The sequence below is a fragment of the Lepidochelys olivacea genome (assembly GCF_965140295.1).
Source record: "Lepidochelys olivacea isolate rLepOli2 genome assembly, chromosome: 5".
NCBI lineage: Eukaryota > Metazoa > Chordata > Testudines > Cheloniidae > Lepidochelys > Lepidochelys olivacea.
Window position 1 is genome coordinate 105975100 of NC_140415.1, and position 14908 is coordinate 105990007.

Here is a 14908-nt window from a genome sequence, read left to right on the forward strand (position 1 = left end):
CCCGACTCCTCCCTTACTGCCTCCCCCTCCCCCGCAGCCATGCTGCCGTGTGGGCAGCGCTCTTGGCGGCGGGGCTGCGTGCTCCTGCCAAGCAGAGAGGCAGCGTGTCTGGCTCTGGCCAGGCAGCATGGCTTCCAGACATGCTGCTCTGAGCACCATGGTAAGGGGACTGGCACCGGGGTTGGATAAAGGGCGGTGGGTCCCGGGGGGCAGTCAGGTAACAGGGAGCAGGGGACGTTTGGATGGGGCAGAGGTTCTGTGGGGGGGCAGTCAGGGGACTGGGAACAGCGGGGGTTGTATAGGCGTGGGGTCCCGGGGGGCCTATCAGGGGGCAGGGATGTGGATAGGAGTCGGGGGACTGGGAGCAGGGGGGTTGGATAGGGGGTGGGGTCCCCAGGGGCAGTTAGCGGTGAGGGGTCCCAGGAGGGGGCAGTTAGGGGACAAGGAGCAGGGAGGGTTGGGGCAGTTGGGAAGTGGGAGGGGGTGGATAGTGGGTGGGGGCCAGTCTGTTTGGGGAGGCACAGCCTTCCCTACCTGGCCCTCCATACAGTTTTGCAACCCCAATGTGGCCCTTGGGCCAAAAAGTTTGCCCACCCCTGTATTAGAAAATAGTAAGTTGCATCAAAACATCATTACAGTTTAGTTTGGACTTAGTTGAAGTGTCTGGAGAAACTATTAAAGATGATGGGATGTCAAGTTTCCTAGTCACTAGAAAACAGACTAAGAAAAAAGTGGCATGGCTGTGTAGCTCCGCATATAATAATAAAGACGCTATTATTAGCTATCACTCTCAAATTCTTCAGATACAGAGAGGATTGGGCAAAAACTCAGAGGCAGATTTGAATGAAAAACATATGTAAATGATAAAGCAGATACAAGTTTTAATTATTTTTTAATCAGTCTACAAAAGCAAAAAGCAATTCTTACCCTGGACCTTTCCTCCAGTTTTGTCATCATGACCACAGTTGCACCCCGTTGCTCCCACATCATTCTCCAGAAATCTCCAAAGGTTTCTGGGAGAGCCCCTTGTGTTGCTATGTAAGCATTCTGCTTTCTGTAACCATCTATGTAGTTGGCATTGACATAGTCACTTCCAGGTATGCCTGCAAAGCAAGAAGAATGAATACATTTGAGAAGTCAGACCACGTCAGACACTATTCCTGAGACATTCTGGTATAAAGGTGAGTACGGGTCTCTCCATATGTTTTAATGAGTACATTCAATATTTGATAAACAAACAATATTACAACATTGTGATATTAATTGGCATGGAAGAAGTGCTTAGATAGGGGCAAATTCTTGCCTTGGCATCAAACTTAAGTTAGAGAACCTCTTTTTTGCTTAGATTGCAGAAGCCAATTAGAATATATGCTTGTGTTTATTCCAGTCAGTTTTGGTATCTTTCTGCTAAAGTGGTGATCAATCAATCAATAAAATGTGTCAAAAGAGACAAATGGGCTCTCAGACTCCAGCTGTCTCTTGTCCCCACATTTCCTCTCCTCTCTCCAATGCACCCTATCACTTGATATTGTTTTCATATAAAATGTAATTTTCAAGAGAGAGAAAAAGCAAGCAAAACTACTGTACAAAATAAAGTCTCTAAATTTAAGAGGAAATCATCATCAGCTGCACAAAGCTCAAATGGACAGATTGCCTGTGCATGACTTTTAGGGCTTGTATGGGCAGAATGCTCTACAATAACCACACTAATGTGGCCTGCTATGCTTCATGACCTATATAGGCATTTTGGCCAGGGACCACATGCAGTTTGTTGATTTAGTGGCCATGCTGGACTGCCCAGAAACTCCCCTGCACATTGTCAGGAAAAGACCAACTGTGGAGCGCGGCTCCATTTTTTGCAAAGGGTACGGAGGTGGTTCTGTTGCATTTCAGATCTTGTGTATCCTTCCTGGTGGGGAGGACAAGATTTCTTCACCCAAAGGAAAATTATAGGCTCCCATGGTTTCATTCTTTACTTTTTTTAATATATGAAAGGTGCTGATAGTTTCAGACAACTATGATTGCTGTTTGTACTTCTCCCCATAATTGGATTGCAGTAGATAAGTATTGGCCTTCTTTTTGGAAAAAGAATATGGAAACCAAGTGCAAAAAAATCATGGAACCTACTATAACATATGTGTATGAAGTAAGCACCTTGACAAGTAAATACATATGTAACAAGGTGGAAGGTCTAAGACCCTGCATGGAAACATGGTTCTGTCCTGTTGAGTCACCCTTGGTGAAGTGAGCTGTAGCTCATGAAAGCTTATGCTCAAATAAATTGGTTAGTCTCTAAGGTGCCACAAGTACTCCTGTTCTTTTTGCGGATACAGACTAACACGGCCGCTACTCTGAAACCTAGGTACTAAAACTCTTTGTTGAAATTCAGAGGTATTACTGTCATGTCATGCAGGCAAGAGGATCCAATGGGCTCCAACTGGATATAAAGGGGTTAGCAGATCTCTTTGAGCAGGGCAAAAAACTGAGATAGAACAGAGGAAGTCCCAGAGATATTGTAACAATTGAGGCTCCATTTTACCTTAATTGTGAGCTCAACTGTAAGAAGTGAGTGAAAGGTCACAAATTACCACAATAACCTAGAAAAATGTTGATGGAAAAAAGGTGCAAAATGGAGTCAGAAAGACTGAATTAGTCCAAACAAAAAGGTCTACCTGATCTAATTCAAGGGGAGCATAAAGACCATGCCCAATAAACAAGAGAAGTGTGGGACTGGAAATCAATGACCCAGAATTGTTGGACAAAATAATGAAGGGATTTCTCCCATTGCTCTCTTACGGGGGTTCTTATAAGAAAATACTTTGGGGGAGAAAAATACGCTATCAACTACTTCGGATGCGGAGACAGGTAGACCGGAAGGAGTGAGCTTCACCACTGTGGCTGACCTCTGTCTCCTCAGATCCACTGTGACACTGCTGGCCCTTTGTCATCCTGGTCCTGAAAGAAGTTCTGACCAGACAGGAGACAGAGAAAGGGACCCAGATGACATCTGCCACTACTACCTGCTCTGATTAAATCCTGAACCCCACTTGGGAACATGAGACTTTGATTCCTGCTGTCACCCACCATTTGTGTGTCCTTTTCATTCCCCACCTTATTTCTTCTCTTTCCTTTCTCTCTTTTTTGCCTTTCTGTTTATTAAGAGACTGGCTTAGCTGGCCAAGGCTGTATACTTTGCAACAGTGCTGTAAGACTGTGACCAACGAGGCAGCTAAAAGCAATGTCTTACATAGCCCAACGTTGGTGTCAGTTTGCCACGTCTCGCAGTGGTTGATAAGACCATTTGCATGCTATGCCAGTACAGTTCTGCAGTAAGGTGGCAAGTGAGAATCAACACCAGAGGCAGAAGCTGCATTTTCTACCTTTGCTGTTCTTCTCTCCCTTCTCTTGTGTGTGTATTTGTCTTCTACAAAATGGGATCAGACTTTAACAACAGCAGCTCCAGCACATCTCAACTAACTCTTTTCCTCAAAAGTTATTACTATCTTTAACACCAGCTAAAAAACTGTTAGGGGAAAGAAAAATTCTCCCCCCATCTAAAGGGAAAGAGGACAAGGAGTGTTGTTAAACTAAAAGACTTACTCAGTACTTCACTTTTCAAACACTAGCTCTTTTTCCTTCTTTTTTGTATTTTTAAGAAAAGATTGAAGAATTTTTAATGTGTGTTTACTATAGAACTAAAATGAGGTGTCTGTGTACCAAACCCTGAACCTTGTTTACAACTGTTTAATGTTGTACAATGACAGGGTCATGTTAACAATTTGCCTCTTTGGGCCCATTTATTCCATCAAAATTGATATAACAGAGGGAAACCAGATACAGAGGTAATGGGTGTGGTTTAAAACACAGGTAGACAAACACCCTAGTGCTCTGGGAGGAAATGTAGTTTCTAAGGTGTGTTTTGTTACTGTGTTGAGTTGCCAGTGAAGCCAAACTCTAAGGGCTCGATTCTGCACCTACTGAAGACAAAGGCTCCTATTGACTCCAAAGATGTCATAGCAGGATTTAACTCTGGGACTATGTGCTCTTCTGAAGATTGGTTAGGGATTCAGCGTATTCATACCATACTTACAGTGTCATTACCAGAGAGACAAGATGCGTGAGGAAATATCTTTTATTGGACCAATTTCTATTGGTGAGAGAGAGCTTGTATCATTACTGTTTTCTAATTGATGACTTTGAGATCCTCCAGAGACTAGGATTTGGAGCAGCTGTTTTTTCTCTATTTTTTTCATTTTTGTGTGGAAAACTCTTGTATTTTCAGAAATGTTGGCTGGAACATATCAAATTGTGCATCAGAATAGAGCAGTACGAAAGTAGAGCTAAGAGTCTTCTGAGTCATTTTTCTTTTGGCAGGAATTACTGTTTTATGCTTTTATAATTATGCTAGATAATACTTAATCCTGCCTTGAGTGCAGAGGACTAGATTAGAAGACCCCTCAAGGTCCCTTCCAGTCCTATGATTCTATGTCAAACTACTAGATACACAGCTATCAGCGGCACTGACTTTTTAATCTGCCGGGGGGGGGGGTGCTTAACCTTCCGGTTCTGCCTCAGGGTCTGCCCTGCTCGACTCCTTCCCCACCCCCCCACTCCACCCCTTCCCCCAAGGCCCCTGCCCCTGCCCTCCCCTTCCTGCCCCCGCTCTACCTCTGCCCACCTCTTCCAACAACTAGCTCTTATGTAGAGCTTAGCCATCACTAGATCTCAAAGCACTTTACAAAGTATCTATTTATGAATAATCTTCCAATCGGTACTTCAGGATCAGAGTCATAAAAACTATATCTTCTTATTTATGACTTAATTTATAACTGAGCCTCTCTCTTTCGAAAACTCATGTCACACTCACCAACAGGCACATGTTTCAGAGTAACAGCCGTGTTAGTCTGTATTCGCAAAAAGAAAAGTAGTACTTGTGGCACCTTAGAGACTGACCAATTTATTTGAGCATAAGCTTTCGTGAGCTACAGCTCACTTCATCGGATGACATGTGTGCCTCTGTCCTCCCCACAGCTATCCTAAGAAGCAGTTAGGTAAATTAGACAGACTATTCTGAAATAAAGACGAAATCTGACTATACAGTGGAGTAATCCCATTATCAAATCTTTTCTTTTGCTACTTATTGAGATTTTTTAAATATACCTATTTTTTCAATCCAGTGCCCAATGAGCACTGAATAAGGTTACTGACCTCTTACAATGAGACTAATTAAGATCCAATATAATCTGGAAAAGATTATAAAACTATGGATTATACGTTAGGATAGCCTTAGTTTGGTCAGTAAAACAAGCCTTGGAGGCTCAAGGAAGCGATATAGATTTATTTTTTACCTGTCTAAATAGCATTTGGTTTAACTGTGTTTTCAATTTGGCTTTTAATATGTGTGTCTGTATGTGTATATACATGCATGCACACATGTAGGAGGAAAGTGCTGACTAAATAGCTCAGGACAGGAAAAGACCTCTAACTTCAGAGTTGAAGAGGGAACAAGCAGCATTCCCAGATCTAGAAACACCCAGAGTCACAGGAAGGCCTACTGACTCTATGCCTTAGAGTTGGTTGAAAAAAAATTGCCACACTTATTTTCCCACTACCAAAACAAAAAATTTCCTGAGAAAGTTTCTGCTTTCATCAAATTTTTTCAGGTTTTTTATAAAAATGAACATTTTTTAGTGTTAAAAGCTGTTTGGTATTTAATTTTTCCATGACAACCTGAATAAACATTCTAAAAAAATTGATAAAAATGGGGAAAACACTCATTTTCTTTGAAATTTTCTACAAGAAATAAGACAGTTTTCCTGACCAGCTTTACCATGCATCAAAATGCCTCAGATGGGTCAGAACTGGCATAGAAAGATCCCTCAGCTATTTATTTTACAGTGCTCACCCATAACATTAAAAGGCACAATAAAATGGGTGGAGATGTAGGGAGGAAAGAGAGATGACAAGATTTCTCCCCTAACTTCTGACTGTCCTGATGGTGTCCTCCCTAAATATAGATGCAAGATTCACTTGTGGTCTATTTCCCTGTCCCCACCAATTTCTTGCACCTCTTGGCTAGAAGCTTTTCTTTCACAGTGATGATTCTCTTCTCTTTCCTTTGTTTTCAGTAATTTTGTTTGTGGACTGCTCTTGGTTGTTTTCAGGATAATGGGTCATTTTATTGACACTTACTTCATTACAGACATTTCAAAAAGTGACTCCTTGAAGACCACATCATGTGACTCCTGGTTATTTTTCCCTAGTAAGTCTATGCTGTGTGCATGCCTGAAAAGCATCAATTCCATTTACAAAGGATGGGAATTGGGGTTCAAAAGGCTCTCTCTGACTTAATTAGACACGTTTTCATGTTTCCTTAAATGTGGAAATCTGAGTTGATGATTTAGAAAATACATCTGCTGGGCATAATGTCACATTTTCTTCCTTTATCAAGATAATAAAAAAAACATCTTCACAAGGCAGATGAGAAGATGCATGAGGCCAGCATGAGAAATATATAGCTACTGGGTATTAATAATGAAGAAACTACATCAGGCTGGTAAGAAACATTTTCTGAATAAATTAGAATTATATTATGATGTCTGGTATCACACTTTGAAGCATATGTTGTTATAAATAAAAGCATGAAAATTAAAAAAAACAACAACACTTTTTTTTGTAAAGTGATCTTCTGGGATGGTTGGCCTCTGGAGCCAACGGTACACAACTCACCCTGAAGATTATCAGCAAGAGGAAATACTGAAAACTCTACATCAAACACTGCACTAATACTCCTTGAATCCAATGCTAACTGTACTGCTAAAGAATCAAAACAAAAAAAATAATAAAAAAAATGTTCCAGAATGGCTGAAATTTTAATATTTAAAATTGTCTGAACAAGGGATGTTCCCAGACTAGATCTCCACTCAACCCTGGAAAGAAATCAAGAGAGAAGACGAGTTAACCTTATGAGTATTTGCAGAGGGGCTTTTGCAGGGCCAAGAGAAAGTGGAACATACCACAGAGCCGGCACTCTCACCTGCATCCCCTTTTACTGGTGGAAAGGAATCTGTGCTACACTTCCTCATGGAGATTAGACTGCATGGAATTTGTAAGGGGGGCTCCCTTGGACATGAATCGGCAAACCGTTTCTCTGCAGCATTTCCTTGTCCCAAAGCAGATGATATGAGCAAGTTATCTTCACTAGAATTCTTGAAGTGAATTCTGCTTCAAGTAGTACTAAATTAATGTATCTGCACTCCTGTCTGTGAAGAAGGCTGTGTGCAGTGATGTGTTTCAAGGGAGGGGAGTGCAGAGAGGCCAACACTAAGCAGGATTGGTTTTCCCTGCTCAGACTGTGAGGATTCATAGGGTTCACGCTATTCAACCCACTTATTCCTCCGCCAACCCCAATGCTCACCTCTCCCACTCTCCCTTGTTACCTCCACACATGCTACCACCACCTCCATGACTCTCACTCTCTCCTAGACACCCCTACAACCACTCTGACTTAGGTTTGGTCTACACTGGGGGATGGGGGGAGGAATCGATCTAAGGTACACAACTTCAGCTATGAGAATAGCATAGCTGAAGTTGATGTATCTTAGATTGACTTAGAATCACTTACTTCGCGTCCTTGCGGCACGGGATCGACGGCAGCCACTCCCCCGTCAACTCCGCTTCCACCTCTCGCCCTGGTGGAGTTCTGGAGTCAACGGCAGAGTGATCGGGGATCGATTTATCGCGTCTACACTAGATAGATTGATCACTACCCGCCAATCCGGCGGGGAGTGTAGACGTGGCCTTAGTCTCCCAGTCATCTTTTTTCAGACACACGCCAATTACATTCAAAATGAGCCCCAAAAAACTCATTTCACTTGGTCTCCCAGTCAACCCCCATCCCTGCATAACACTACTCCTTTGCTCAACCACCTCCCACAACACACACACCAATCCTTCAGGGCATGGGCCTTCTCATATTATTCTCTGGCAAGTGTCTAGTGCAATAACTTGTAAACTGAGCAAAAGTTAAATGCCCATTGCAGAGGGAGATACATGTACTGTAACAACATGTCATTTTATAGTCACTTCTCTGACCATAACCACACTCCGAGCTGAGAAAACTGGACAACACTGTGTCATATCTAATAGCATAAAAACAATCAAAAGCCAGCCAGTTTGATTGTACTACGAAGAAATCCTGCAAATCTTTGTTAGTTACCATAGCTTAAAGGCATCTTACCCACAAGCACAGAGGCAACTGCCATCATTACTTAGATTTGGGTGTAACAGTCTGAGATCAGTGGTTTTTGTATGCCTGCTTTCTGTAAACGCATGAGTCAGGAAAGAGACAATGGGCTAAATTCTGTATTTAGTTACGCTGCTCTGAAACTGGAGGAATGCATTAGTGTTATTACTGATTTATGCCAGTGTAACTGGGCACAGAATCGGGCCTGATCTCTGCAGCATCATCCCCATTGTAGAAGTTGTACTAGTGATGGTGTCCCAGTTCATGCCTGAGAGTTCAGTTGACGGATGAGTTTCCAGGTGGTGCAGAACAATTCTCTCACACCTCTTTTCTAATAGCTCTTCTCTCTGTGGGAAGGAGTGACCAAAGTCTGGAAATTCCCTCCTTAGCATGGGGATCTAGCATTGTGGTGGCAACATTAGATGAATGGCTGAGCACAAAAGACCTTGGCTTCTCCGGAGAATAAAGGAGCCAGATTTTACACACAGAGAGCATAAAAACCAGTGAAACAAAAATACCCAATAACATAATTGAGATACACAGCAGATAACAGGTATAAAAACAAACTGTCTCTCTGTGGTTACTGACTTACTATTGGATTGTTTTTATGAAATAAAACGAGAGTTGAACAAGCAGCAATATTCTCTGTATACACAGGTTAAGAGATACAAGTCCCACACAATGGGGCTGGTAATGCAGACCTTAACATTATTTCTTTGATTCCCTGAAGAAAGTTGTCATCTGAAATAGCTTTAATTAGACTTTACTTTTTATTCACAGACTGAAATCATATCATGAAATTGTTTCAACTCTTTACAAAGGCTAAGTACTGCACAGTCTTTCTATTTAAGACAAATTAAACCATAAACCTTTGTTTCTGTGAGGCTTCTCTAAAAGATGTGCTGTTAAGTATTTAAAAAAAGAGTCTGAAGTAATAGGATTAAACTCTGTCATGCTTGTAAACAATTAACTTGAGATAATGTAATGATGAATAGAAAATGCTGATGAAGCTATAATATCGGTTTAAATCAATGACTAATGTTTTGAACTATGTCAGGATGAAATGAACGAAAACAGCTATTGGATGCAAATCAAAAATGTTGTTTCTGAGAAAGTTTTCTTGTAACACGATAGATATTGGTAAGGAAACTACCAAACTCAAACGGCGCCATGATATAAATACCATGTAGTATTTAGAGCTCATTGAAAAAAGAGAAGTATTCAGCAGACACTTCTAATAATAAATATTGATAAAATGAAGACATTTCACTAGGGCACAGGAAAATATAATATATTGCAAAGTAGTTTAAGGAACAAAGGAAAGAGGAGAAACTTAGGTGGAGGAGAAGATGGATTGTTGGCATGGGATGGTATATGGGTTGGCGGTGGGACGGGCTGATGGGACTAGAAGAGTACAGGAAAGAAATGAATGGAAAGGACAAGAGATATAGGAGTTTCCAGGGCAGAAGGCAATAGAGAGAGAGAAAACTTTGGAGAGGAGAACAGAATATGAGAAGTGAAAAGGAGCAGGATGACTGAACAGACAGAATGAGGAAAAGGACCATGGAACAGAGAGAAGAGGAGACAGTGAAAAGGGAACAAAGAGCAGAAAAAGATGGAAAGATTTAAAACTAGAATTGGTATCTAGGAGACAGTGGTGAGGGGAAGGTGAAGACAGGAATAAACAACAAGGAAGGGAGAGACAGAAAATTATCTCCAGGAAAGAAAAGCCAGGGCAGACAAGCAAGGAAAGAAGGCTGAGAAAAGTGGAGGGAGGGGGCCAAGGAAAAACAAAAAAAGTTACAGTCACTTTCAAATTTTCTAAATTGATCAACAGAAAGACTCTAGGCAAGGAAGGGGTTGGAAGGGTAGAAAGAGAAAAAAGTGGAGATAAAACATTAAACAAAGTCTCACAGAGAGGCACAGATAATAACAGCACAATGCCACAACAGTGCTTTCTGATGACAGTGTCATATTGACACAATATTGCACAACAAGTATTGAAGTGCAATGTGAGGACAACACACTGATAATTGTGTGGCTCTCTGAAACTCATTTTATTCATAAAGTAGCTCTTCAGTTCTTCCAGGGTGAGTAAAGATATACAGTACAACACTATGATGTCTATCAAAGGAATTCCTGAATGGAAGTAAATATTAATATTAATACCTGGATGACATACTGTAAAGTCATAGTGTTCCTTTTACCTATGAACTAAAATACTGCTTCAGACAAAAAAAATTCAGTTCAATTTTTTTAAAGCAAAATAATTTGGTAGGAAAACAATTTTACTACCAGAATTTACATTAAACAACTAAGGACCACATCCTTCACCTCTGTGCAAAAACCAAGCCCATGGACATTTTGCAAGGGCTCTGTCAAGGTTCCTTCCCCACTCTGAACTGGTAGGGACCTGCATGAAAACCTCCTAAGCTTACTTTTACCAGCTTAGGTTAAAACTTCTCCAAGGTACAAACTATTTTACCCTTTGCCCTTGGACTTCCACTGCCACCACCAAACATTTATCTGGGTTTATTTATTAGGAAAGCGTTGTTTGGAAATGTCTTTCCCCCCAAAATCCTTCCAACACTTGCACCCCACTTCCTGGGGAAGGTTTGGTAAAAATCCTCACCAATTTGCATAGGTGACCACAGACCCAAACCCTTGGATCTCAAGGACAATGAAAAAGCATTCAGTGTCTGAAAAGAAGGATTTTAATTGAAGAAAAAAGTAAAAAAGCATCACCTCTGTAAAATCAGGATGGTAAATACCTTACAGGGTAATTAGATTCAAAACATAGAGAATCCCTCTAGGCAAAACCTTAAGTTACAAAAAGACACAGAGACAGGAATATCCATTCTATTCAGCACTGCATAATTTCTCACCCATTTAAAGAAATCATAATCTAACGCATATCTAGCTAGATTACTTACTAAGTTCTAAGACTCCATTCCTGTTCTGTCCCCGGCAAAAGCATCACACAGACAGACACAGACTCTTTGTTTTTCTCCCTCCTCCCAGCTTTTGAAAGTATCTTGTCTCCTCATGGGTCATTTTGGTCAGGTGCCAGCGAGGTAATCCTAGCTTCTTAACCCTTTACAGGTTAAAGGATTTTTCCTCTGGCCAGGAGGGATTTCAAAGGTGTTTACCCTTCCCTTTATATTTATGACAGGCTCTCCAGAGGGACATGCAGGGATACACGTGTTGGGGAAATGAATGGAATTGTCTCCTCTTGGTCTTGGAGTATCAGTAAAGCAACTGATTTCAGAGTAGCAGCCGTGTTAGACTGTATTCGCAAAAAGAAAAGGAGTACTTGTGGCACCTTATAGACTAACCAATTTATTTGAGCATAAGCTTTCGTGAGCTACAGCTCACTTCATCGGATGCATAAAGTGGAAAATACAATGGGGAGATTTATATACACAGAGAACATGAAACAATGGGTGTTACTATACACACGGTAACGAGAGTGATCAGGTAAGGTGAGCTATTACCAGCAGGAGAGCAGGGGGAAAAAACCTTTTGTAGTGATAATCAAGGTGGGCCATTTCCAGCCGTTGACAAGAACGTCTGAGGAACAGTGTGTGGGGGGGAATAAACATGGGGAAATAGTTTTCCTTTGTATAATGACTGATCCACTCCCAGTCTCTATTCAAGCCTAAGTTAATTGTATCCAGTTTGCAAATTAATTCCAATTCAGCAGTCTCTCGTTGGAGTCTGTTTTTGAAGTCTTTTTGTTGGAATATAATATTTAGGTCTGTAATCGACTGACCAGAGAGATTGAAGTGTTCTCCACCTGGTTTATGAATGTTATAATTCTTGACATCTGATTTGTGTCCATTTATTCTTTTACGTAGAGACTGTCCAGTTTGACCAATGTCCATGGCAGAGGGGCATTGCTGGCACATGATGGCATATATCACATATATGGTAGATGTGCAGGTGAACGAGCCTCTGATAGTATGGCTGATGTTATTAGGCCCTGTGATGGTGTCCCCTGAATAGATATGTGGGCACAGTTGGCAACGGGCTTTGTTGCAAGGATAGGTTCATCGGTTAGTGGTTCTGTTGTGTGGTGTGTGGCTGCTGGTGAGTATTTGCTTCAGGTTGGAGGGATGTCTGTAAGCAAGGACTGGCCTGTCTCCCAAGGTCTGTGAGAGTGATGGGTCGTCCTTCAGGATTGGTTGTAGATCCTTGATGATGCTCATCTTAAGTGATCAGTCTCCTTACAGTGTGTATGATAACAGAGTATAGAGTTCTCTGTGTATATAAATCTCCCCACTGTATTTTCCACTGAATACATCCGATGAAGTGAGCTGTAGCTCACGAAAGCTTATGCTCAAATAAATGTGTTAGTCTCTAAGGTGCCACAAGTACTCCTTTTCTTTTTAGTAAAGCAACTGTGTCCTAGCACGGCCTCCCAGCTCCGGTAGCATCTGCAACTCCAACATATTTCTTCACTGAGCGGTTTTGGGTGGTAAGCAGATCCACAGTCCAGGCTGTTTACACCCTCAAAATTCCCCTCAGCTTTGCTGTTGAGACAGCCACTCATATCTAGAGACAGCCATTCAGCCTGCCCTCTACACCCTATTATGCAGTGGTTCTTCTGTGTCTCAGGCACATTGCCTGCGGATGGGAAGGGACAGGAAATCACCCTGAACATTTGGTTTTGTTTTATGAACAGAACATAATACAACTGCAGTGTGACAGAGAGCATGAGTAACCAGACTGCAGTACACTGCTGTTGCCCTTAACTATTCAGTAAGTATTTAACAATATACATTTGTCAGAATACCTTCTACAGCTAAAGATCATGAGCTAAACAGTGAATGCCAATTTAGTGGTAACTGGTGACCCAATATAAAATAAGCGTATTAGCAGTTTCTTGCCTTTTTCTTTATATGCACAGATTTACTCCAATGCATAATCTCATTTTAAAGGTGCTAACCTGCCCAAAAGACAAATAATCAAGCAGTTGTGATATGACAGATATTATTTACACCTGAATTTTTTCAATTGCTAATATTATGCAAATCCAAACAGAGATCGCAGATTTTTAGTCTTAGATGCCTCCAAACAAGAACTGAAAGCCCTTTTCGTACATGCATTTTAAAAAATATTTTATTTCCCACTACTTTTAAACCCTCTTTTGACATTTAAAATGAATTTTCTATTTGTGCTAATTTTATCTGTTTATGTTTAACAAATATGGGGAAAATTTCTGCTCTCAGATCTATACCAATCCATATGTCAGATCTCAACTCTGATATTCTGCTCTCTTCTAGTACTACAGAGCTTCACCTTCTTCTCTCCTTTCATGTGTTCCTTCTGGACACATCCAAAAACAGCACAATATCATAGATGAGATTCAACTTGCACACTGGAGAAGAATTCTGTCAAATGATATTTTTCTTCAGACAGAAATTGAAATGAACATAACCAACTTGGGTTTACCTCCTAACGTGGCATTTAATGAAAAGAAATTAAAATGTCACAAATTCAAAACCATTATCTGTTTATACAATATACAGTGTTGACCGTGGAACTCATTGCCACAGAAAGTTGTTGAGTCCAAGAACTTAGAAAGATTAAAAAAAGGGACTGGATGTTTAAACGTATAACAAGAATACAACAGCTAATGCTAATACAACTTCTGGAAGAGAACTTTAACCCCATGATTCAGGGCTTAAGTCAATTTTTAACTTTTAGAGATGATGAAAGCAGATGATCCCACATCTGTCTACAACTGGGTTCTTAAATCTTCTGCTGAAGCATCTACTACTGGCCACTGTCAGAGACAGGATACTGAACTAGATGGATCTTGGATCCACCTCAGTCTGGCAATTTCTGTGTTCCTTGTTTGTACAACAGCATCAATAACAAAGGTATCACAGTTGTGCGAATAGTGTTTGTTAAGGCACTGGACTAGGACTCGGGAGATCTGAGTTTGATCCCTGGCTCTCCCTTTGTGATCTTGGGCACATAACTCAGTCTCTCTATACTTCATTTCTTCACCGGAACGATGAACTTTGAGGTCCCCAAACATTTAAGTGATGGGGGTCACCATACCTAGATAGATTGTTAAGTACTACAGTTGCAAAAAACAAAACACATGTCTGACTGAGACATTCTATGCACCTGATGTTATTATTGGGGATGTGGTGCTTTTTTGTAGCTGGATAGATTTCTCAATAGAGAATTTTAGAAATAACACAGGGTTGGATCCAAAACCCATTGACATTAATGGGAGTCTTTCAATTGACCTCAGTGAGCTTTGGATGAGGCTCATAGGTATCTAAAATAATGAACAATGATTCTCATGAGGTTAAAACAAATGCAACATAGTCCAGCTGCTAGGCCTGACCTATGTGGATAGTGTCACTCTGAAACATATTCCTGTAACAATATTAAAAGCATTCATTTCCATGGCAGCTTGAAAACAAACGCAGCTGTCAAATGAAATACTGGGTAGCTTATGTATTTTCCTACAGGGAATGTTTATTTTTATTTATAGACTGACAAAACAGTGTAATGAAGTATTGACGCTTGAAAAAGAAACACTTATTACACAACGTTAAGCCAGTATATTAAATTTAGCACGTTAGATACATAAAATAACTCAGACATATATCCATAGAAAATCTCTTCAGAAACGAGGAGTTA

At 40.8% G+C, this 14908-nt stretch overlaps 1 protein-coding gene across 5 annotated transcripts in view; it reads right to left on the reverse strand.

The window, feature by feature from the left end:
- PTPRD (protein tyrosine phosphatase receptor type D) overlaps nucleotides 1-14908 on the reverse strand; it is a 1732979-nt gene that overhangs the window by 61444 nt on the left and 1656627 nt on the right. For all 5 annotated transcript variants that reach the window (XM_084628881.1, XM_084628884.1, XM_084628885.1 and 2 more), the window contains one exon: nucleotides 928-1103. In XM_084628881.1, coding sequence (XP_084485007.1) covers nucleotides 928-1103 — 176 coding nt within the window. The remainder of the gene's footprint in view (nucleotides 1-927; nucleotides 1104-14908) is intronic.